This window comes from Peromyscus maniculatus, chromosome X (assembly GCF_049852395.1).
Source record: "Peromyscus maniculatus bairdii isolate BWxNUB_F1_BW_parent chromosome X, HU_Pman_BW_mat_3.1, whole genome shotgun sequence".
NCBI lineage: Eukaryota > Metazoa > Chordata > Mammalia > Rodentia > Cricetidae > Peromyscus > Peromyscus maniculatus.
This window is the reverse complement of record NC_134875.1, coordinates 16,042,037-16,066,611: the sequence shown is the minus strand read 5'-3', so window position 1 is coordinate 16,066,611 and position 24,575 is coordinate 16,042,037. Positions and strand designations below refer to the sequence as shown.

Genomic DNA, 24,575 nt, shown 5'->3' with positions numbered 1-24,575 from the left:
CTATCCTTGTATCTAACAAAATAGATTTTGAACTAAAGTCAATCAAAAGAGATCGGGATGGACATTACATATTCATCACAGGAAAGATACAATAAGATGAAGTCTCAATCCTGAACATTTATGCCCCAAATACAAGTGCACCCACATATGTAAAAGAAATTTTACTAAAGCTTAAATCACACACCAAACCCCACACATTAATAGTGGGAGACTTCAACACCCCATTCTCACAAAGATCTGCCAGACTGAAACTTAACAGAGAAATAAAGGACTTAACTGATGTTATGACTCAAATGGACTTAATAGATATCTACAGAACATTCCATCCTAACAAAAAAGAATATACTTTCTTCTCAGTACTCCATGGAACCTTCTCTAAAATCAACCACATGCTCAGTCACAAAGCAAATCTCAACAGATAAAAAAAAATTGGAATAACCTCCTGTATTTTATTGGACTACCATGGCTTAAAGTTAGATTTCAACAACAACAAAAATTACAGAAAGCCTACAATCTCATGGAAACTGAATAATGCTCAACTGAATCACCACTGGGTCAAGGAAGAAATAAAGAAATTAAAGACTTCCTAGAATTCAATGAAAATGAATGTACTATATACTCAAACTTATGGGACACTATGAAAGCAGTGCTAAGAGGAAAATTCATAGCACTAAATGCCCACATAAAGAAGTTGGAGAAGCCAGGCAGTGGTGGTACACGCCTTTCATCCCAGCACTCGGGAGGCAGAGCCAGGCGGATCTCTGTGAGTTTGAGACCAGCCTGAGCTACCAAATAAGTTCCAGGAAAAGGTGCAAAGCTACACAGAAACCTTGTCTCGAAAAACCAAAAAAAAAAAAAAAAAAAAAAGTTGGAGAAATCTCACACTAGTGACTTAACAGCATACCTGAAAGCTCTAGAACAAAAAGAAGCAAACTCACCCAGGAGGAATAGATGCCAGGAATTGAGAGCTGAAATCAATAAAATAGAAGCAAAGAGAACAATACGAAGAATGAATGAAACAAAGATTTGGTTCTTTGAGAAAATCAACATGACAGACAAGCCCTTACCCAAACTAACCAAAAAGCAGAGAGAGAGAAAGAGCATCCAAATTAACAAACCAGAAATGAAAAGGGACACATAGCAACAGACGAGGAAATTCAGAGAATCATCATGTCATACTTCAAAAACCTGTACTCCACAAAACTGGAAAATCTAAAAGAAATGGACAATTTTCTGGATTCCACTAAAACCAGGAACAAGGCAAGGCTATCCACTCTCCCGATTAGCTAGAGCAATAAGACAACAAAAGGAGATCAAGGGGATACAAATTGGAAAGAAGTAAATCTTTCACTATTTGCAGATGACATGATAGTATATATTAAGTGATCCCCAAAATTCTACCAGGGAACTCCTACAGCTGATAAACACATTCAGTAGTGTGACAGGATACAAGATTAACTCAAAAAAATCAGTACCCCTCCTATATACCAATGATAAATGAGCTGAGAAAGAAATCAGAAAAACATCACCCTTTACAATAGCCGTAAATAATGTAAAATACCTTGGGGTAGCTCTAACTAAGCAAGTGAAAGACCTGTATGATAAGAACTTTAAATCTCTGAAGAAAGAAATTGAAGAAGATATCAGAAAATGAAAGATCTCCCATGCTCTTGGATAGGTAGGATTAATATAGTAAAAATGGCCATCTTACCCAAAACAATATACAGATTCAATGCAATCCCCATCAAAATACCAACACAATTCTTCACAGACCTGGAAAGAACAATACTCAACTTTATATGGAAAAACAAAAAACCCAGGATAGCCAAAAGAATCCTGTACAGCAAAACTACCTCTGGAGGCATCACCATCCCTGGCCTAAAGATCTGCTATAGAGCTATAGTAATAAAAACAGCTTGGTATTGGCATAAAAACCAACATGTGAACCAATGGAATCGAATTGAAGATCCTGACATTAATCCACACACCTATGGACACCTAATTTTTGACAAAGGAGCCAAAACTGTACAATGGAAAAAAGAAAGCATCTTCAACAAATGGTGCTGGCATAACTGGATGTCAACATGTAGAAGATTGCAGATAGACCCGTATCTATCACCATGCATAAAACTCAAGTCCAAGTGGATCAATATAAAACCAGTTACTCTGAACCTGCTAGAAGAGAAAGTAGGAAGTAAGTAGTCTTGAACGCACTGGTACAGAAGACTACTTCCTAAATATAACACCAGTAGCACAGACACTGAGAGCAACAATTAATAAATGGGACCTCCTGAAATTGAGAAGCTTGTGTAAGGCAAAGGACACAATAAATAGGACAAAACGACAGCCTACAGAATGCAAAAAGATCTTCACCAACCCCACATCTGATGGAGGGCTGATCTCCAAAATATATAAATTCAAGAAACCAGACATCAAAATACCAAACAATCTAATTAAAAAATGGGCTACAGATCTAAACAGAGAATTCTCAACAGAAAAATCTCAAATGGCTGAAAGACATTTAAGGAATTGCTCAACATCCTTAGTCAACAGGGAAATGCAAATCAAAATGACTTACACCTGTAAGAATGGCTATGATCAAAAACACTGATGACAGCTTATGTTTGAGAGGATGCAGAGTAAGGGGGAACACTCCTCCACTGTTGGTAGGAGTGCAAACTTATACAGCCACTTTGGAAATCAGTATGGCAGTTTCTCAGAAAACAGGAATCAATCTACCTCAAGATCCAGCTATACCACTCTTGGGCATATACCCAAGGAATGCTTAATCATACCACAAGCGCACATGCTCAACTATGTTCATAGAAGCATTATTCATAATATCCAGAACCTGGAAACAACCTAGATGCCCCTCAACCAAAGAAGAATGGATAAAGAAAATGTGGTACATATACACATGGAGTACTACTCAGCAGTAAAAAACAATGATATCATGAAATTTGCAGACAAATGGATGGAATTAGAAAATATCATCCTGAGTGAGGTAACTCATTGACTCAGAAGGACAATCATGGCATGTATTCACTCCTAAGTGGATATTAGATGTAAAGCAAAGGATAACCAGACTACAACCCACAGCTCTAGAGAAGCTAGCTAACAAAGAGGACCCAAAGAGGGATGCATGGATTGCTCTGGGAAGGGGAAATAGATGACATCTCCATGAGTAAACTAGGGATGAGGGGTGGGCAGTGGAGGGTAGGGGATGGAGGATGAGAACACAAGGGAATGCATTAGTGAGCTGGAATAGAAATGGAGTAGGAGAGCAATGAAGGAGATACCACGATAGGAGCAATGAAAGAGATACCACAATAGAGGGAGACATCATGGGGATAGGGAAAAACCTGGGGATAGGGAAATTCCCAGGAATCCACAAGGATGACCCCACCTTAGACTACTAGCAATAGTGAAGAGGGTGCCTGAACTGTCTTACCCGGGTAATCAGATTGGTGAATACACTAACTGTCACTACAGAGCCTTCCTCCAGTAACTGATGGAAGCAGAGCTAATCACTAGGCCGAGCTCCTGAAGTCCAGTCAAAGAGAGAGAAGAGGGATTCTATGAGCAAGGACATCAAGATCATGATGTGGAAACATAGAGACAACCAAACCAAACTAGTGGGAACTCATGAAATTTAGATCAACAGCTGTGGAGCCTGCATGGGACTGGACTAGGCCCTCTGCATAGCAAGACAGTTGTGTAGCTTGATCTGCTTAAGGGGCCCCCTGGCAGTAGGATCAGAATCCATCCCTGGTGCAGGCCTTTTGGAGCCCACTACCTATGGCGGGATACCTCACACAGCCTTGAGGCAGGGGGAGGGGCTTGGACCTGCCTCTACTAAATGTACCTTCCCATGGGAGGTCTTATTTTCTTGTAGGAAGGAATGGGGGGTCGGTTGGGAGGGGGAGACTAGAGGGGCAGGAGAAGGGAAGAGGGGATCTTTGGTATGTAAGTGAATAAAAAATTTCTTAATAAAGAAATTCTCTATGGAATGATGAATAGATCAATCAAGGAAGGAATTTAAAAAAATCAGAGATCTGAATGAAAGTGAAAATACAACATACCAAAACATATAGGCTAAGTAGTCCTGAGAGTGAAATTTATACCTATAAGCATTTGCATTAAAAACATCAGATGGGGCTGGGGATTAGCTTATTTGGTAGGGTACATGCTCAGCCTTTGTAAAGCCTTGTGTTCAATCACCAACAGCACATAAACTCAGCATGAAGGCATCCTCAGCTATACATTTAGTTTAAGCCCAGCCTGAGATACATGAGATCTTGCCAAAGAGGGAAAAGTCAGAGCTAAAAATGTACCTTAGGGCCTTGGAAAAGCAAGTACAATCTGAATTCCAAAGATAAACACAAAAAAATTTTAAAGCTAGAAATTATTGAAATGGTCAGGTGCAGTAGCACACACTTTTACACTTTTAGTTCCAGCACTTGAGAGGCAGAGGCAGGTGGATCTCTGTGAGTCAGAGGCCAGCCTAGTCTGCATAGGGAGTTTCAGGCTAGCAAGGGCTATACAGTGAGAAGTTGCTTCAAAAAATAAGAACAGTGCTCACTTCAGCAGCACATACACTAAAATTGGAAGGATACAGAGAAATTAGCATGGCCTCTGCACAAGGATGACATGCAAATTTATAAAGTGTTCCATGCTGTGTGATGTCCTTCTGTGTGTTGTGAATATGTGTTGCTCTCATCAGTTGATAATAAAGCTGTTTGGCTAATGGCAAGGCAGAATAAGTTAGGTTAGGCGGCACAATCAAATTGAAGACAGAGATGAAGAAGGGTGGAATTGGGGCAGATACCAGCCAGCTGCCAAGGAAGCAAGACATATAGAAAATGAGGTAACAAGCCATGAACCATGTGGCCAAGCATAGATAAGAAATATGGGTTAATTAAAATGTAACAGCTAGCTAGTAATAAGCCTGAGCCATCAGCCAAGCATTTATAATTAATATAAGCCTCTGAGTGGTAATTTGGGAAGTGACTGTCGGGTATAATCAGGCATACAGGACAGAAAGCTCTGCCTCTGGTTACAGTTCTATATTTTTGATAATACTTATTTACTGTTAGTGGCATTGCAAACAGGCAAAGCCCCTATGAAGTCAGTGTGGAGAAACCCCTAAAAGCTAAAAATAAAACTACCATATGACCCAGCATATACCATACCATATGACTCTTTGGCATATGTCCAAAGGATGAGAAAACCTATTCCACAGATACTTATCCATGTTTATTGCTGCTCTATTCACAATAGCTAGGAAATAGAAACAACCTAACCTAAATGTCCTTCAACCAATGAATGGATAATGAAAATGTGAGTACATATACACTATGGAATACTATTTGGATGTAAAGAAAAATGAAATCATTAATTTTGAAGGTAAATGGATGGAACTACACCCAGAAAGACAATTATCACATGTTCTCTCTCATGGGAGGCTCTTAGTTCCAAATCTTCAGATGTGAGTACATATCCTGGAGTAACTGTAAAAACCATGAAAGTAAAGAGGAACCATTGTTTTTGGAGCCATAGAGAGGGGAATACAAGTACAAGTGATCTGATTAGGAAAATGGGGAAAATGAGGGCTCTCATTTGGAGGGTGGGGGAGATAAATACAGGAGAAAGAGGGAGAAAGGTGAAGTTATAGTAAGTATGTCTGAAAAAGTCATAAGGAATCATAATGTTAACTATATACCTAAAACACAAACCTATAAAACACGTGTCTGTTAATAAATATACATATACAGTTTAAATGAAATTTTCTCATCTGGGCTAACAATGCTCCCTCCAAGAGCCAAAGACCATCTAGCAAAAAAAAAAAAAAAAAAAAAAAAAAAAAACAAAAACAAAAAAAAAAAAAAAAACCAACAATAATAGGCATAAGAAGCCCTCTTTTGAGTTTTTGGTCAGCAAAAACATACAGTCTATTGCTATTGCCCTGGTTGCCCCCAAGAGGTGGAAGGATTAAGTCCCTATTGCTGAAGATATCATACACTTCAAAGGGCTTGGAGGCCCGAGTTGAAACTGACCTGAATGTGCCTTTCCTGAGAAATAGCATTCAGAAGGTACCATGCAAGCTTCTAAAGGAAGGAGGCAATCTACAGTCCTACCCAGCTATGAAGCCTATGAACTATACTGAGAACCAGAATTTCACAATAACCCTAAGAGTGCAGTAGTGGCCCACATACCCTGGTAGTAACCAATAGCTCTCTAATTGGCCTTAAGACACATTCAACAAGAGGGAAATGATGCCTGGTACTGGAAACCCAGCTCACTACTCAGGGCTAGTGAAGTCATAGGTCTTGGAGAATATACAGTTGCCACTTTACTAAATCAACATTCTAATTACATTCTAAACATTTGCCCTTATACCTACAGATTAAGTGAAGTCCTCACCTCTCATCCAAGAAACTTGTTTTAGAAATGGACAGATAAAACAGAAAACCACAGTCTAATACAGAGTTGTGGAGCTCAGGCCCATTAGATACATCTACAAAACAACTCCTACACCTAAGGCTCAGGGAATGCCGAGAAAGAAGAGGAAAAAAAGATTGTAAGAGTCAGAGATCAGGGAATTCAATGTGAGATTATGTCTCCTAGTTGTATCAGAAGCTACATCCATCGAATCTCAACCAACATGACCACCTAAACACCAGCTTAACAAGGACAACAATAGACATGCCAAAGTGGATGGAGAAAAGACCATGAACAAAGAACGACAGGCAACTAAAGAATGCCAAGAGTGGGAGAAAGTCTTCCCCAGGGAAGAGCACACCAATTGGTTATCTAATACCAAATGGTCAGCCCTGAAAACATTACACACACACACACACACACACACACACACACACACACACACGCGCGCGCGCGCGTGTGTGTGTGTGTGTGTGTGTGTATAGCCAACATTATCCAGATTGAGCAGGTTATATTCAGGAAAAAATATATATGCATATACATACATATGCATGCTACAGCAATTAATAAAAAAAGGGGCCATGAATTTGAAAGAGAATAACGGGTATATGGGAAGTTTGGAGGAAGGAAAGGGAAGGGAGAAATGATGTATTCACATTACAATCTCAAAAATAATAGAAGGAAAAAATGTCATGAAAATATCTACACATACACAAAAAATAGAATCAATGAAACAAGCATTTGATTCTTTGAAAGGATAAAAAAGATCCATACACCCTTAGCTAAACAAAACAACTCTTTGCCCTGGATCTATACACTCTTATTTGATAAAACATTACATTTAACTTATATTTTAATAAAGTTGACTTCAAAATTAATCTCAAATCTTTAATATCATCAGTAATGCCTTGGTTTTGATTCACAGAAATTAAATTGCAGAGCATTGTGGTACACATCTGTAATTCCAGCACGTTGGAGGCTGAGACAGGAGGAGTGTGTGTTAGCCCCAGCTACAGAAGATGTTTGATTCTTTTATTCCCAGCACTTGGGAGGCAGAGGCAGGCAGATTTCTGTGAATTTGCAGCCAGCCTGATCTACAAAGTGAGTTTTGGGAGAGCCAGGACTACACAGAGAAACCCTGTCTTAAAAAGCAAAAACAAATACAAAATGATTCAAATCTAGGCTACGTAGCAAGATCCTGTTTCAAAAACAACCCCCTGCAAAACAGCTAAATTATAAACATTTGATTACGTACCTTGTAGAAGAAATACTGTACAAGATGTGCTATTCTCACATAATATAGATGTCCATGAGCCAATAGCAGTTTCTTTAAATGTTTAAATTTTGGAACAGAATAATCACTATTCCTGGCTGCCTGGCGACCTTCTTTTCCTTTAATACCTAAAGAAAGAATATCTCTGTATGGTGATAACTTTATAGAATGAGCAAATGCCTGATCTGTTTTTATATTTTTAAGCTGTTTAAATATTACAAATCGAGTGTATACCTTAGATTTACTCCTTTTAAAATAAAAAGAAGTTTTAACAGTGACACTGACACTTGCCAAATAAAAGCATGTTTAATTGATGATCAGTTATTTGTTAGTACAATATAAAACAGTAAGCAGAGTCATTATTTCAACCATCACAAAGCAAAAATTATCTGGAAGGAAAAAATCCACCTGAACATTATTGAAGGCATTCAGTATGTGTTTAATTGTGCACAACACTAAACTAGATGTAATATTAAGGCAACTCAGAGGTCTGGGTTTTGTGGTAAAGGAAATATGAAAAGACAGTGAAACCCTTTCACTGTATGAAATGGAATAGCTACTTGTGGATTTTATGAGCCATAGGCCATTTCCACATTGAGTAATCAATGAGCAAAACTTAGAATTCCATGCTAAATCATTCTACTTCTGAATGGGAGAAGGAATTTGAGAATCCAAACTTCACTATAATAATGTCCAAGATATTAATTCTGTATGTGCTCCCAATCCATTGCCCAATGTTGCTGAGGTGTTAGGTTGGGTGCTTAATAGCAGTCAAGTATGTGAAAACTTTGTGTAGGTGCTAGAAAAGCTGTTGGTGTATGTCAATATAAGACTTCAACACTATAGCCCATGGTATCCATAAATACCACTGTATGGAAAATGAGCCAGTCAGTGACAATTTCTTAACCTCTAACAGTTAACAATCTCAAAAGACAGAGAGTAATAATAGTGTGGGTAGCCTGGCCAGGGGTGCAAAAAAATTAATAAAATGTCATGCATGCTGTCAAAATAAGAACTACTCAATTAATTTTGACACAAGAAGGTTTGAAAAATCCATTGAAGTCAGGAGGCGGTGGCTCACACCTTTAATCCCAGCACTCAAAAGGCAGAGACAGGTGGATCTCTGAGATTGAGGCCAGCCTGGTCTACAGAACAAGTTCCAGGACAGCCAGGGCTACACAGACAAACCCTGTCTTGGAAATCCAAAAAGAAAAAAGAAAAAGAAAACGGAAAAATCCACTTTGTTTGGCACATATAAATACCCTCTAACTACTATAGTTAGGACCTTGGAATGGTCACTATTAGACGAAATCTTTCACTAGATTAACAATTATTAAGTTCAAATTCCAGACGAGTAACCAAAACAATCTAGGGTAAGACTGATTTAACCTAAAAAGCAATACTGATGATGATACCTTACAGAAGCAATCACATTAAATGTTTCTTACCTATTCCCACATGGGATTCCAAAATCATACTGACATCATTGGCACCATCACCTATTGACAGTGTTATGGGGCTGCCTTTCAAGTTCTTCACCATTCGGACAATCTAAACATAAAATACAAAAGAGACAGAAAAGTCAAAAGCAGAATGTGTAATAACTCACTGGGGTTTATTGTCATTTACAAGTGTACAAACAGAAAGGTAGCTTGTATATATAATGTGTGAGAGTCTTGTCAGGCACAAAGTAACATAGTCATTTAAAATGCAACACTAGCACCCCATTTGTTTCTAGGTCTGTACATGCATAAATGCTCAAAACCTTTCCTGCCATGCTTACTAAAGGTTGGCATGTTTCCTTCTTTTGCCATCTTTCCACATGTTCTTTTTAGATTATATTGTTGAATATGTGAGAGTGGAGACCATAAATTGGATTTGAGGTAACATGTACAAAGCCATCAGAACAAGAATGAAAAAAAATCAGAACAGTGTTTTGGTTACCTCTTAATCCCTTCTTTCTGAAGACATTCCTATATTCCTTAAGAATACCCCAATGGTAATTATAGAACTTATGCTAATCTTCTGCACCTACATGGCTGCCAATTACAATCCAATCCCCACTATCCAATATGGTTTGTTTTCTCTTACAGATAGCTACATTTCAAAGGAGGCATCTTAAAGGAGGTGAGATTTGTAGAAAAATGCTACAAATTCCATCACTTTCCAAATAGTAACTCATCCAGATGTGAAAACAATGAATGCAGTGTGGTTCAATGCTGTGTTCAGGACAAATACTGAATAAAAAATGGTAGCTGATGGTATTAAATGACTTCTGCTTTAGAGATCTCCAAAACCTCCTGGGAAAGTTACTTAGGGAAAATATTTAGGTCAAAGCTGCCTTTCCATCGTTTGCCATCTACTCTCAAGACTCCTTGGGACTTAGTAGCCTTAATATGACATATTTGTTTCAGCCGCTAAATAATGCTTTCCAAAAAGTTTGTCCCTCTGCTTTCTCAGGCTGGTTAGCATAAATAAAATTCATTTTCAATATAAATTATGTGATTACAAATAATTTACGCAAGGAACATAATATTTCTTTAAATAAGACTCAGTAAGTTTTTAATTTGTTAAAATCATTTAAAACATCCTACATGTCCAATATCATTCAACACAAAAATGACGTGAAATGTTAGCTTTTGCCTGCGCACTCTCATTAATTTGGTTCCTATTAAGAACTTTACAAAAGATTGTCAGAAATAATCTCTTATTTCTGTAAGTGAAAGAACTAAGGACAAAGCTAGAGAATCCAAACTCAATTCAGTTTCAATGGGCTATAATAACGGTTAAGTAATTTGCACTTTGTATACTATGTCCAGCAATAATTTATACCTCAAGGATTAAAAATTGCAACCTAGAAGGCAATATAACTATCAAGGTGACCACTTTTGCAAGAAAAACATAGGTTAGGTTGAAAGATTATAATTTTTCCTTGTAGAAAATAATAAAAGGATTTGCGGTTACTGACAATCAAGTCATGAATGATTTGGTAAGGTAAACATGCAGGTTTTTTTTCCCCTAATCTCTTAAAGTTACCCATATTAAGAGTTTTTTGCCGGGCGTTGGTGGCGCACGCCTTTAATCCCAACACTCGGGAGGCAGAGGCAGGCGGATCTCTGTGAGTTCGAGGCCAGCCTGGGCTACCAAGTGAGCTCTAGGAAAGGCGCAAAGCTACACAGAGAAACCCTGTCTTGAAAAACCAAAAAAAAAAAAAAAGAGTTTTTCTCCAAACTGTAGGTAGCTTTCAAGAAAAAGTGGCAATTTAACTAAAAATAGCTTTTTTCATCAAGTATAAATATATGCAATATACCATTTAAAACAATATACTAATATAAAAAAAGAGGTATTGTCATTGAAAAGCATGCAAATGAAAGAAATCAGTTACAAACACAAGCATATTAGATAACCAGCTAAATAATAAAGATAAAAGACGGTATCTGTACCGGAGTTTATGACATTATCCAATTATCCATATGAAAGCTAGTGAGATAGCTCAGTGGGTAAGGACACCTGCTAATAAGTGTGAAGACCCAGGTTTGATTCCTGATACCCACACGGAGGAGGGTAAGAACAGACTTCTGAAAGTCATTTTCTCATCTTCACATGTGCACCAAGGTACATCATCCATCAATAAATGTAAGAAAAAAATTCCATGTAAGAAAGCTATGGTATCAAAGAAGAGGAAAGTATTCACCAATTAGGCATTATTTTACAGAAGAAACTATGATTTAAATAATGAAATACTAGTAAAATTTGTGTGTGTAGGGAAAGAATAGGGCATTCCCAGAGAATAGGAATGATATACAAAAGGCACACAGGGAAGTAAGAATAGTAAACATTCATAAACTAGGTCTGGTGTGACTAGATCAATGAATTTTCACATATGGATCATGTATTTATATCAACATGGCTGGATATTATATAAGTAGCAGCAGAGTACAGAAGGCGCTGGTAGAAAACAAAATGAAGAGGAAATAAAGGGAAGCTAGGAGGTTACAAATGAAGTTTAATGAGCTACTCAATGTCTGGCTCTAGAAAGAAGTGAGAAGAAAGAAACAAGTAGAAAAAACTAGTAAAATGTACTAAAAAACATACCTTGATGGCTAAAGCTACACACAAGAATAAAGCATGAGGGTAGTCAATAAATAAAGGTTTTGGTTTAGAAAGTTGAAACCATAGTAAGGTTGGTTTATAGAAATAATAGGAGATGCCAAAGAAACTGATGGCTAAGCTGCAGAGAAGGCAGAGTTGGGACAATAAGGATAACCCAAGAAGATGGGTTTGTAACAGAATCCCAGAGATTTGGACAGAAGGTAATGATTCAAACATAGACATAATAGTCAATAAAAAGTAACTATAGTGACAAAGATAAAATATACTGAAGCCTGAACCACAAGATACCCCATGTTCTGGGTAGGAGAAAAATATGAGCAACATCAAAAGGTTTCATGAAAATGAGAGCCATGACAAAAAACAGGTAGAACAAACAGTCTATAATGTGAGACTTAGGGAACAAAGAAAAATGGCCCTAGTAATAGGAGTAAAGTAAAACAAGGGAAGAAACAAACTATTCAAGAAAATTGTAGTATCTGTCTGGGATACTAGAATTTAATGTGATAGTAGAGAATCAAAATGGAGATGTCTAGCAGACAGCAAGAACCAGGAAACATACTCTTAAGAAAAAGTCAGACTAGCCGGGCGGTGGTGGCGCACGCCTTTAATCCCAGCACTCGGGAGGCAGAGCCAGGCGGATCTCTGTGAGTTTGAGGCCAGCCTGGGCTACCAAGTGAGTTCCAGGAAAAGGCACAAAGCTACACAGAGAAACCCTGTCTCGAAAAACCAAAAGTCAGGACTAAAGCTTTATCAATGAAAGGCAGAGAAATCGAAGAGTTAATCTAGAGAGAGTGAGTCTGTAATGTGAAAATCAAAGAAAAACTTTACCATTGAAAAGGAAAACTATTAAAAAAAAATACAGGATAATGGGCCAGAGAGATGGCTCAGTAGTAAAGAGTATTGGGTGCTCTTTCAGAGGACTCAGGTTCAATTCTCAGTACCAGCATAGCAGCCCATGAATGTCTGTAACTCCAGTTTCAGTGGTTCTGATGCTCTCATTTGGCCTCTGGAGACACCAGGAACCCAAGGGATGCAGAGATATACATGTAGGCAAAATACTCCCACACATAAAAATAAAATAAAAATCTAAAAATACAGGATAAAACAAAATTAAATGATACTATAATGACAAAGAGGGGGGAAATGTCAGCATTTTGGTCAAGCACACAAATCAAGGAAGATTTTGAGGAGAATGTAAATGATAGTGTCAACTGTAGTAAAGAAACAAGGAAAAGAATATTGTTTAAGGAATTGAGCCAGGTTTATCTATAACCAAGCCAGCAGAGTAGTAAGAGAAGAAAGATCAGGATATATAGGGCTAATAATGCCATGGGGAGGAATGAACAGCGGGCAGAGGCAGTAGGAACTAAGTACGCATTTGAGAAGCCTACAAGGTAAAGAACTGGTCAACAAACTTGAGGGCACAAAGTACAGTACAGGTTTAAACTAATTTGAATGAAGAAGCAGATGTATCATAGGAGAATATTAGTGATTTGTGTATAGAAGAAAGGCATACGTGTGTGATTTTATTAGTTCTTCATCTTTTTATAGACTTGAACATTTCTTCCTTTTTTTTATTTAAAATTTTTTTCTTATGCTCTACTTAAACAAGCAATGTTTACAAATAAAATCCCTATTTAAGCTTCAAAGAAAATTAAAATGATTTGGAAGAGACTGCAGAGTTTGTTCACAAAGAAGGAAAAGCCAGGGAGAGAGATGAGATATGTGAAGAGGATCCAAAATGGAAAATTAACTAATATCCAGTTACCTGGGCTTTTTGTAACGGTGCCATCCGGCAGCAGAGCACTGCAGTACATTTCATACAGATTTGTAGGAAAATGCTTTTATAGTTGTTTGAACTAGAGTCTTGACTAGAATTTAGTATGAGAGACAATGTGGAGCCATCAATGATTAATCCATATTCTTGATGCTCTGTCCATGCTCTGAAAAAGATATAAAAATGTGTTTGAAACTATTATATAATCAGAATTAACACCTTGATTTTATTTTGTTTTGAGACAGGTCTCACATAGATCAGGCTGTCCTTCAACTCTCTCTGTAGCTGAGGACGTCCTCCAACTCCCTGATTCCCTGTCTCCCCTTCTTAAGTCCTGGGACTATAGGCATGCACAACCCCCTGCTTGATTTTGAGTTTCTTAATTACAGAGGTGACTATCCCAGATGAGACAAGTCACCAGTTCTAGTTCCTTCATCTATTCATCCCAAAGAATGAAATGCCTCTAATGATAGTGACTTTTGGTTAGAAAAGCTCTTTAATTAGGGAGAAAATGAAGATACTAGATTTCCCAAGAAGGAGGAAATGTCAGCATTTGGTGGATATTACAGAAATCAAGAAATACAGTTGGTGTTTTTTTAAAAAAATTTAATTTAATTTTATTATTATTATTATTATTATTATTTGTGTGTGTGTGTGTGTGTGTGTGTGTGTGTGTGTGTGTGTGTGTGTGTGTGTGTGTCATGGTACATGTGTGAAGGTCAGAAGGCAACTTTCTGGAATTGGCCCTCTCCTTTTACTGTTGGTCCTGGAGATTGAACTCAGGTTATAAGGCTTCTATAGCAAGTGCTTTTAGCTGATGAGCTATTTCACTGGCCTAAGAAGGAGAGTTTTAGGGAGGATGTAACTGATAATGTCAATTTCAGTAGAGAAATGAGGTAGAGAACAAAGTTTGCCTATAAAGAAGCCTATAGACTATTTAGAACAGAAATAACAGGGCAAAAGGGGCTAATAGTGCAAGGACTGCCCACAGTTAATTCCAAGTTCTAAAATGTATAAAAATGAAGGTGGTTGTGCAGTCTGACTCTATAATCAATTAATGAAACTACTGTGAAATGATGCAAAATTCGATATGAAGATAATAATCAGTTAACTTGAAACTTCTAGGTAAACAAAAGATCAAATGATTTAGGGGCAAAGAAACACAGTATCTTTGCCTGAATGACAAAAGCAATCCATAGAACATGGTTTTTCAAATAGGGCAAAACAGAAGAACATTATATAGCTGGGCAGTGGTGGCACATGCCTTTTATCATAGCACTCAGCAGGCAGAGGCAGGTGGATCTCTGAGCTTGGGACCAGCCTGGACTACAAACTGAGTTCCAGGACACCCAGAGCTACACAGAGAAATCGTGTCTTGAAAAATCAAACAACCCCCCAAAAAGAACATTATATAAATACATACATACATCATTTAAATAAATATCATTCTATATTACCTAAAGGTTCTTAACCCAAGCCTACCTATATTAAAATATTGTCCATGCCGGTTCCATTTGTAGACCAAGTAAAAAAAATATTGGGCACAACTTGGTACTGCATAATTATATTTTAAAGATTCCTTAGGTAGTTTTCATGTCTAACTATGACTAAGAGGCATTTAGGTGCCAAGAAAACAAATGTAAAGCAAGATGGAGTTAGGAGGATCAAAAGTTCAAGGCCAGCCTGGGCTACATGAGCTCTTGTCTCAAAAAATCAGTTTCAAACCCATGGTCACAGAGTAGTTCTCTAAAACTAACAAAGCAAGCTAGCAACCAAGTAACCAAACAACAAAGTCATGAACATGAGAAGGGGGTTTGTAGGTAGGTGGAGCGGGAAGTAGAGGTGGGAGAGATTTGGGTGGATCACAATCTGAATGCACAGTGTGGCAGTTTGAATAAGAGTGTCTCCCACAGGCTCTGACATTTGAACACGTGGTTTCCAGTTGGTGGCACTGCTCAGGGAGATCTAGGAGATATGGCCTTGCTAGAGGAAGCACATCTTTGGTTTCAAAGCCTCATGCCATTTCCAGTTAGTTCTCTCTGCTTTGTGCCTCTGATTTGCCACCACAGATTCTTATTCCTCTAGAAACATACATCCAAATAAACATTTAACTTCTAAAAGTTGCTTTGGTACTGGTGTTTTACTACATCAATAGAAAAGTGACTAATACACACATAACAAACATGAAAAAACACACACACACACACACACACACACACACACACACACACACACACTTACAATAACTGAATTCAATCAATTTTCTGTTGCAATGAGGGGAGCAAACCAGCATCCATTTAATTTCTGCTCAAGCAATCTTGGGTGCCCTTTGAGAATCAAACCAGTAGGTACAGGAAAATTTCATAGTTATAGCTTTACTTGTCTACTTAAATGCTACTCCAAGTTTACTGTGTAGAGGAGTTACTTGGCTCAATGATTAAGAGCACTTGCTGCTCAATTTTTTGTGAGGTGAGACACTTGGAAGTCACATTTAAGGCAGAGAAGAAAGAAGTGAAGGGAGAAAATGCATGTTGGGCACACTAGAAAGCAAATTAATCCTGCTTCAGGCCTTTGGTATCACCTGAGTACCTGTGGCTAATGGAGAATTACCAAAGGTTTCAGGGTAAAGTTGTGATATGGACAGTACTTTAATATTTAAAGACCTTATCTGGCAGAGGGGCTTAAGGTATTGAATACACATGATAGGCACATGATCTGAAATATCAGTGGTAATTGAAGCTTGGCTAAGGCTTGATGGATAATGTGAACTGGAAAAAGGAAAGGAACAAAGCTGGCAAAAGGATTCTGGGTCTGAAACCTATTAACTTGAGAAAAGACTATGCCTAATCCTAAACACACAACCTGGAACAGAGAAAAAACATAAAGTAAGTTTTCCATAATGCCTGGCTTATTCAAATTGAGTACTACATATTGCTATAGACTGACCTATTTTCTTTCAAACTTATTAAAGGCCTATCCTCATTGTGATGATATTAGAGGGTGGCTTTTTTTTTAGTTTTTCGAGACAGGGTTTCTCTGTGTAGCTTTGCGCCTTTCCTGGAACTCACTTGGTAGTCCAGGCTGGCCTCGAACTCACAGAGATCCACCTGGCTCTGCCTCCCAAGTGCTGGGATTAAAGGCGTGTGCCACCACCGCCCGGCTAGAGGGTGGCTTTTTGAGAGTTGATTAGGTTTAGATAAAATCATAAGAGCAGGACTTTCAAGATGAGATTTTTGCCTGTTATAAACTTAATTGTGCCCTCAAAATTCTGAAATACAACCACAAATGTGAAGTTATTAGGAGACAAGATCTTTGGAATTAAGTTTAACTGGGTTCACATATTGGAAAATTTGCTTTTATTTGAAAAAGCGACACCAAATAATCTGTTATCTGAAAGTACTCACCAAATCATGGCACTCTGATCAAACTTTTGGACCTAGAATTGTGAGAATGATATCTATTCACTGTCCACGGTGTTGCTACAGCAGCCTAAGCAAACTAAGAAAAACTGACAAGTAACATTCATTGTAATTTGGACTGACCATATATGTTATTTGACTAAAAAAAGAAAGAAAACATTTCTCATAGGTAATTGATATGAATATGCAACCTCACTATCAGGTACTGAAACAACAATAGTTGTTTTAAAATGTGCCATAGCCTTATGAATGTGGCTTATTAATTTTAAAGCTTATTTAAACATCAGATATGTAGATAGACTATGCATAAGTTTAGCTGTTAAAAAGAACAGGCTCTGAAATTATACAGACTTTTCAATTCCTTAATAACTGTATGATTTTGAGGAAGTTATCTTTATGAGCCTCAGTTTCTATCTATAAAGCGAATTAAAACTGCCTAATTGAGTTGTTAATAAAGCGTAAATGAGAATAATCATACAAAAACACTTAATAGTATTCCATTAGGAAATGGAAAACAGGGCTGGAGAAAGGCTAAAAGATTAAGAGCACTTGCTGCTCTTGAAGAGGATTTGAGTTCAGTTCCAAGTACCCACATACCCATAGATAGCTTGCAACTGCCTATAACTCCAGTTCTAGGGAATTCAGTGGCCTCTTCTAACCTCCACTGGCACAAAGTGCATGCGCGTGTACGTGTACACACACACACACACACACACACACACACACACACACACACACACAGTGCATAATTTGCTGATAAAACACCGCTACACATAAAATACAAATAAATAAATAAATAAAAATTTTAAAGATTATTTTATTCTTTATTATGTTTGTGGGTATGTACCCATGAGTGCAGATGCCCATAGAGGCCAGAAGAGGTCATCAGATCCTCTGTAGCTTGAGTTATAGGTGGTTGTGAGCCACCTAATGTAGGTGATGGGAACTGAACTCAGGTTCTCTGGCAAAACAGTATGTACTCTATGTCCTTTTAATCACTGATTCATTTCTCCAGCCCCCAAAATAAATTTTCAGGGAAAAAAACGGGGAAATAGTCTTTCCTACAGGAGGTCTCTGCAATTACTGCAGGTACAACTGGTGCAACTTACTTATGGCTACACTAAATTCAAGCAATTAATAACTTAGACAACAAGAAGAACTGAAGGATGTCTTATCTCTGGGCACTGAGTTGTGAATCAGAAGCTTTTCTTGAAATCCTTACCCTCCATAAATCTTGTTGAAAACAAATCAAAGTTTATTCATGTGGTTCCCGTTGGAGTACTGAGGCACAAGGACCCACACTGAAAACCCACACTCTGACCTCAAAATTTGTGGAAACTGTTACAGAGACTGATGTTATTGTATGCCAGATGGCAATGTTTAGAAATTGAACTAATTTAAAAGTTTTTTAATGAAAACAACTACTGTTATAATCTAAAAATTTCACTACTGATTATATATAAGAGCAAAATGAATGTCAAAGAGACATATGTACTCTAGTATTCATTACAGCACTATTCACAAGAGCCTAGAGATAGAAACAACCTAAGTATCAACTAATGAATAGGTGAAAAAAAATGGGACATACATAACATAGAATACTATTCAGCTACAAAATAATGAAATTGTGTCATTTGCAACTACATAGGTGACATGGAGCTTATTATATTGTATGTAATATAATGAGCAAGTAAAACAATCCAGGCACAGAAAGACAAATAGTATATGATCTTATTCATATGAATCTCAAAGCATTGATCTCATGGAAGTTGAGAATACAAGGGTGTACCAAAGGCTGGGAGAATATGTGGATATAAGGATGGGGATTATCTATAGAGTGGGGTGACTATAGGTAACACTAATTTACATAAATTTCAAAATGCTAGCAGGAATGACTCTGGAAGTTTTTACTGTAAAGAAAAGTGCTTTGGGAAAAAGTGTGTTTAGCTATAATTTAAACATTATACAGTATATGCATGAATCAAAATATCACATTAACCTATTAATATGTACCATTTTATGCTTTTGTGTACACGTGAATTATAAACCAAGAGCTGGGATAACTCAGTGGTAGAGTGCTTGCCTAGAATGTGTGAGGCCCTAGGTTTAATTTACAGTACTGCCAAAACAAACAAAAAACAAGCTTTCACACAAAATCTTGAGAAGTCTAATTTTCTTTTACATTAAGAGAGGTATAAAGTGACAAATGATCTCAAATGGACCATTAACCAAGTCCTCTGGGGGAAGGTTTTAACTTACAAGAATAAAACATCAACAGGGAATGATAAATTATAGCAAATAGAGTCTTCTGCCAAAGCATCCGTTATTTACATTTGTATCAATGTATAAATAAGAAATAGATTCACTTTCTTACTTTTTAAGGCTTCTAGTGCTTTTAGGAAATTCATGCAGCAACTTCTTACGATATTCTATTAACAATTCATGTAATCGATCTTCTTTCCTTTCACTTTCTTCAATGGTTTTTGTGGTCAGTTCCAAGAGCTCAGTATTGGTTTGGAAAAGGCGGCAGGCATAGCAAGTGGATTTGGCTGTTTCCATCTTGTCTCCAGTAAGCACCCAGACTTTCAAGCCAGCTGCATGCAGAGCTTCAATGGTCTCTGCAGCCTGATCTTGCAGCCTACAAACACAAAGAAATCTTGTTAACCTCTAAAATTCTTGACAGAAGAAGGTCTGTTGAAGCAAGCATTCTTACAGGTCACTAGCAATGCAATTCTAGAATTTTGACTTCTTATCACAGTTGTGTTGTCTCTGGCAAAGCTTTTCTTACTAAATTGAATTTCAAAAAATGAAGTTCAGAAAATTTCATATTTCTTAAGGTAATTGGTAACCAGTGGCAGAATAAGAATTGAAACTATAAGCAAAAATATCCAGAAATTCACCAAATGTCTGTATTCATTGCCGCTTTAAGTGCATTTTATGACATCTCACTATGCAACTCTGACTGTTCTGGAACTCACTATGTAGAGCAGGCTGGCCTTGAACTCAGAGATCCCTGCCTCTGCCTTCCAAGTGCTGGGATTAAAGGCATAAACCACCATGCCTGGTGAACCACACAAATTCTTAACCTGTTCCAAAATGGAAAGAGCTAAAACATTCTAATTACATATGGGGACTGTGAGTAAATTTCTATCTTTGAGGAGCTTTTAATATTAGGAAAGCTGCTCAGTGTGGTGGCTTGCCTTTAATCCCTGCACATGGGAGGCAGATGCAAGTAGATCTCTGTGAGTTTGATGCTAACATGGTTGCTATACTGTGCTCTAGGCAAGCCAGGGACACACAGTTGAGATCCTGTCTCATAAAAAGAAAAGTAAGTAAGTAAATAAATAAATAAAGGAAACCCAATAATTTTTATTGAGAATTTAAGAATAATTCTAAAAGGTAAAGATAGCAGAATGACACAATCTTTGGGTTCCTTTCAGCCACCAGAGTATCAATGAAATTTTACAAAAGAAATTTTGTTAAGAGGAAGGCAAAGAAGAGACACAGGAGGTAGGAAAGAGCAATAAAAGCAGAGAATATGATTAAAATATATGCATGTATGGGAGTATTACAATGAAACAACTTTTTGTTATATACGTTAAAATAATTTTCAGGAGGGGCTGGAAAGATGGTAAGGGGTTCAAAGCATGTATTACTCTTTCAGATGACCCTAGTTTGATTTCCAGTACATGTGTCAGGAGGCTCCCAACAGCCTGTAACAACCCCAGTTACAAGAAATCAGATGTCTGTCCTGCATGGGCACTCCCAAATACAAGGCATTCTCATTCCCGCACACCCATTTTACACACACACACACACACACACACACACACACACACACACACACACACACACACACACACACACTTAAAAATAAAAATAGGATACTCTTAAAAAATTTCTGGACAGAAATTGAAGATGGAAAGGTTTTAGAGAAGATGAGGATGAATAAAGAGGAGATTGGGCAAGAGGGTAAACAAAAAAAGGGGTATATGGAAAAGTCATATGGAACTTGCTAGTTTATAAGCTAAATAATAAAATATAATTAAAATCATATAGAAATTCATTAGATGTACAGACATTGGTTTTGGGCAAGTACTTGTTTGAATACTTCAATATAGCTGCATGGTGTTTTGTAGCAGCATGTTTTGTCAAGTGATATTTATAAAATGAGTTTGAATGGGTGGGTAATGGTGCTTCCATAAGCCACAGGTTATTAAATGAAAATCCAAGTGCTAAATGCCACTCTGTAAGTTTTAAAAATTATATTGCATTAAATTACATTATATATCATATCATATCATATCATATCATATCATATCATATTATATTATATGTGTATGGGTGTTTTGCCTGCATGTATGTCTGTGTGCCACATGCACACAGGGTCTGAGGAGGCCAGAAAAGGATGCTGGATTACCTGGAACTGGAACCCTGGTCCTCTGGAAGAACAGCCAGTACTCACTCTTTACTGCTGAGCCATCTCTTTAGGTCCTTCCTTGTGAATGTGAGATCCCAGAGATCCCCAAACAAAACAAGCTCTTGCCATGGCTCTTGGTTGCTTATCAGGACTAGATGGTAAAACCCTTGGGCTGAAGATACCATACACAATGCTTGCAGGACAGAGAAATCAAGGCTAGAACTGAGTTGTAAGCTTCCTTCCTGCTTGCTAGCTTTCAGTGTGCTTGAAGGTGTTATATAGGCTGCTAGGAGAGAAAAGCTATCAAGAGTCTTATCTATCCATAAACTCTTTGACTTACAATACCAACCTGCCAGGTAAGATGTGTCCACTGATGCAATATATCGTGAATGTGACTGATAGGAGTAACCAACTGTTTTTCAAAAGTTGTGTTTGAGGGAGCCGGAGAGATGGCTCAGTGGTTAAAAGCACTGGCTACTCTTGTAGAGGACCTAGGTTCAATTTCCAGTACCCAAATGGCAGCTTTCAACTGTTCCTTACTCCAGTCCCTGGGGATCTGAGAACCTCTTCTGGCCTCTGAGGGCACTGCATATATGTATTACAATAGGCACACATGTAGGCATAACACCCATACATGTAAAATAAATAAATCTTAAAAAAATTGCATTTGAGATCCATTCCATGGAAAGGAACTCATGCCAAAAGTCTGTAGCTGGAGAGGTCCTAGGCCCTAAGCGGTAACCTGTTTTGTTTTGTTTAAATAAACCGAAATGGTCTCAAAATATCTTTTAAATATTTATGTTTATACTCATAGATTAGTGCTGCTCTCAACCTTGGTTAGAGAAGATTCTCTTTGCAGTGGGTGATAATTACTGAAGTAATTCCTAACTGGTCAAAGTGCTGAAAATAAGTGACAGTTGACAGCTCAGACTTAGTAAGAATTTTGTATTATCCCTCCATGGTTTAGGGAACATCATGAAAGAGGGAATGGAAAGAATATAAGATCCAGAGGAAGAATACTTTGAACTGTTATCTTCTGGACATGGCATGACTACTACACTCAGACATTCATAGCAGACTGGTTTACCTGCACAAGATGAGACCTATCAATGATTCTATCATGGGTGGTGGGGAAGGAGCTCATAATTACTCTCTGAGTAACCACTGGCAATTAGTGATTGCTGAGGTAGGATAGGTCATTTTCTTTAGTGGCACAGCCACCAATAAATTGCCCATGTTCAAGTAAATGATCATACCATTCATGCCTATGCAAGCAACCCTAACTGAACTCAATGGGTTGTAAAAAACAAAAATCAAACAAACAAACAAACCCAGACAGACAGACAAGGAAGCAGACATAAAAATAGGAGGGGACCTTGTTCTTAAGAAGAGGGTCAATGGGAGCAAGACTAGGATGAGAGAGGTTAATGGGAATGAAGTAACTAAATTACATTATATACATGTATCAAAGTATCAAATAATAATAAATAAATATTAACATAAAATGAAAACTTTAATACTTTCAAATGGTTGAATACATCTGTGATTTTTTGCATTTAATTAATGTATTATATGTACATGGCTGTTTTTTTATGCATATATATTTGTACATTATGTGCATGCCTGGTGCCCAAGGATGGCAGAAGAAGACATCAGATCTCTTAGGACTGGAGTTACAGATGACTATGAATACCATGTGGATGCTGGGAAGTGATCTCAGGTTCTCTGGAAGAGCAACCAGTATGCTAAACCACAGAGCCATCTCTCTAGTCCCCTTCTCATAATTTACAACACTTTGAAAACTTGTACAATACTAAGGAATTAAAACATTACTTCAAGCAGATTACTGACCAAGTCCTACAATAACGTCTGACAGAGCTCACCTTATATATTTAAGTCTTATTTTTAATCTTATTTTAAAGTACTCAAAAATATATTCTGGCTTGTTGAAGCATATTAAAATCTTGTGCTGTTTTGCTCATTTACCAAAATCTTATCCATTCTTCTAGGCAATAGCTCAAATGATTCTACAATCCTGCTTTATGTACTATAAGGCTGTTTTTATAAAAGTTACATAAACAATTAGATGATTTAGTAAATATTCAAAAAACTATAATGATAAAGGATTCATTTTTTCTAAGATACATATATTTAACTTGAAACTATTTCTAGAGTTCAAAATCTGCTGTATTTTTTTTATACCTGGTAAACCAATCTTTAGCTTTACACAGATGACAGTGCTAAATGAGATATTTCAAAATATGTGAATAAATTACTAATCTGGGTCTTACTACCCAAAATGACCGGTCATTAAAATAATAAAAGTAGACCTGAACAAAGATGACTATGACATATAATAAATTTCAGTTTTACTCAATTATTGAAAAAAAAAAAGAATAGCTTGCTTGCTTACACTCTACTCTGTTAATCTATAACAAGTTGCTTGGGTATGAATGTATGTGGGTTCTTGGTATAATTTGTTTTTTACCTGTAATACATAAAATGTTTAATTATGTAACGGATATATGGAAAACATGCTGTTTTTTTTTACTTGTATTCATTGTAATCATTCACTTGAAAAACAGAATGTAACCACATTGTAATTTTTATATTGCCTGAAAGATTTTGCTGGGTATATAATCTGTAAGGGAATGAATAAAGATAGAGTTAAAATGAAAAAAAAAAAAGAAAAAAAAAGAGATATTTCAAAATATGTGAATAAATTACTAATCTGGGTCTTACTACCCAAAATGACCGGTCATTAAAATAATAAAAGTAGACCTGAACAAAGATGATACAGTAGATATGCTAATGTGGCCCGGGGAAAGCTCAGGAAGAGATAAAGAACTACAAATAAGTGAGGAATACTGCCTGAGGGAGGAGAAATAGTCTCCCCCAGGGAAGTGCATACCAATTGGTTATCCAATACCAGATGGTTAGCCCTGAAAACAAACATACAAGTAACATTATACGGACTGAATAGGTATTTATATATTTAGGAATACACACACAAACAGCCAATTAAAGGAAAAGGAGCCATGAATGTGAAAGAAAACAAAGTAGAGTTGGACATGGGAGGTTTTAGAGGGAGAAAAGGGAAGGGGGAAAGTGATGGAATTATAACTTCAAAAA

The 24,575-nt window shown here is 37.2% G+C and overlaps 1 protein-coding gene and 1 non-coding gene across 9 annotated transcripts in view; one reads left to right on the top strand and one right to left on the bottom strand.

Moving 5' to 3' along the window:
• Atp11c (ATPase phospholipid transporting 11C (ATP11C blood group)) overlaps positions 1-24,575 on the bottom strand; it is a 201,105-nt gene that overhangs the window by 38,898 nt on the left and 137,632 nt on the right. For all 8 annotated transcript variants that reach the window (XR_013047942.1, XM_042268650.2, XM_015987375.3 and 5 more), the window contains 4 exons: positions 19,398-19,661; positions 13,596-13,770; positions 9,163-9,265; positions 7,697-7,842 (listed from right to left, as the gene is read on the bottom strand). Coding sequence is in view for 7 of the 8 variants with exons in the window: in XM_042268650.2 (XP_042124584.1) it covers positions 7,697-7,842; positions 9,163-9,265; positions 13,596-13,770; positions 19,398-19,661 (688 nt within the window). In the remaining variant the exon portion in view is untranslated. The remainder of the gene's footprint in view (positions 1-7,696; positions 7,843-9,162; positions 9,266-13,595; positions 13,771-19,397; positions 19,662-24,575) is intronic.
• LOC121825893 (U6 spliceosomal RNA) lies at positions 4,575-4,680 on the top strand. The gene has a single exon (XR_006068266.1). It is a non-coding gene; the product is annotated as a U6 spliceosomal RNA (small nuclear RNA).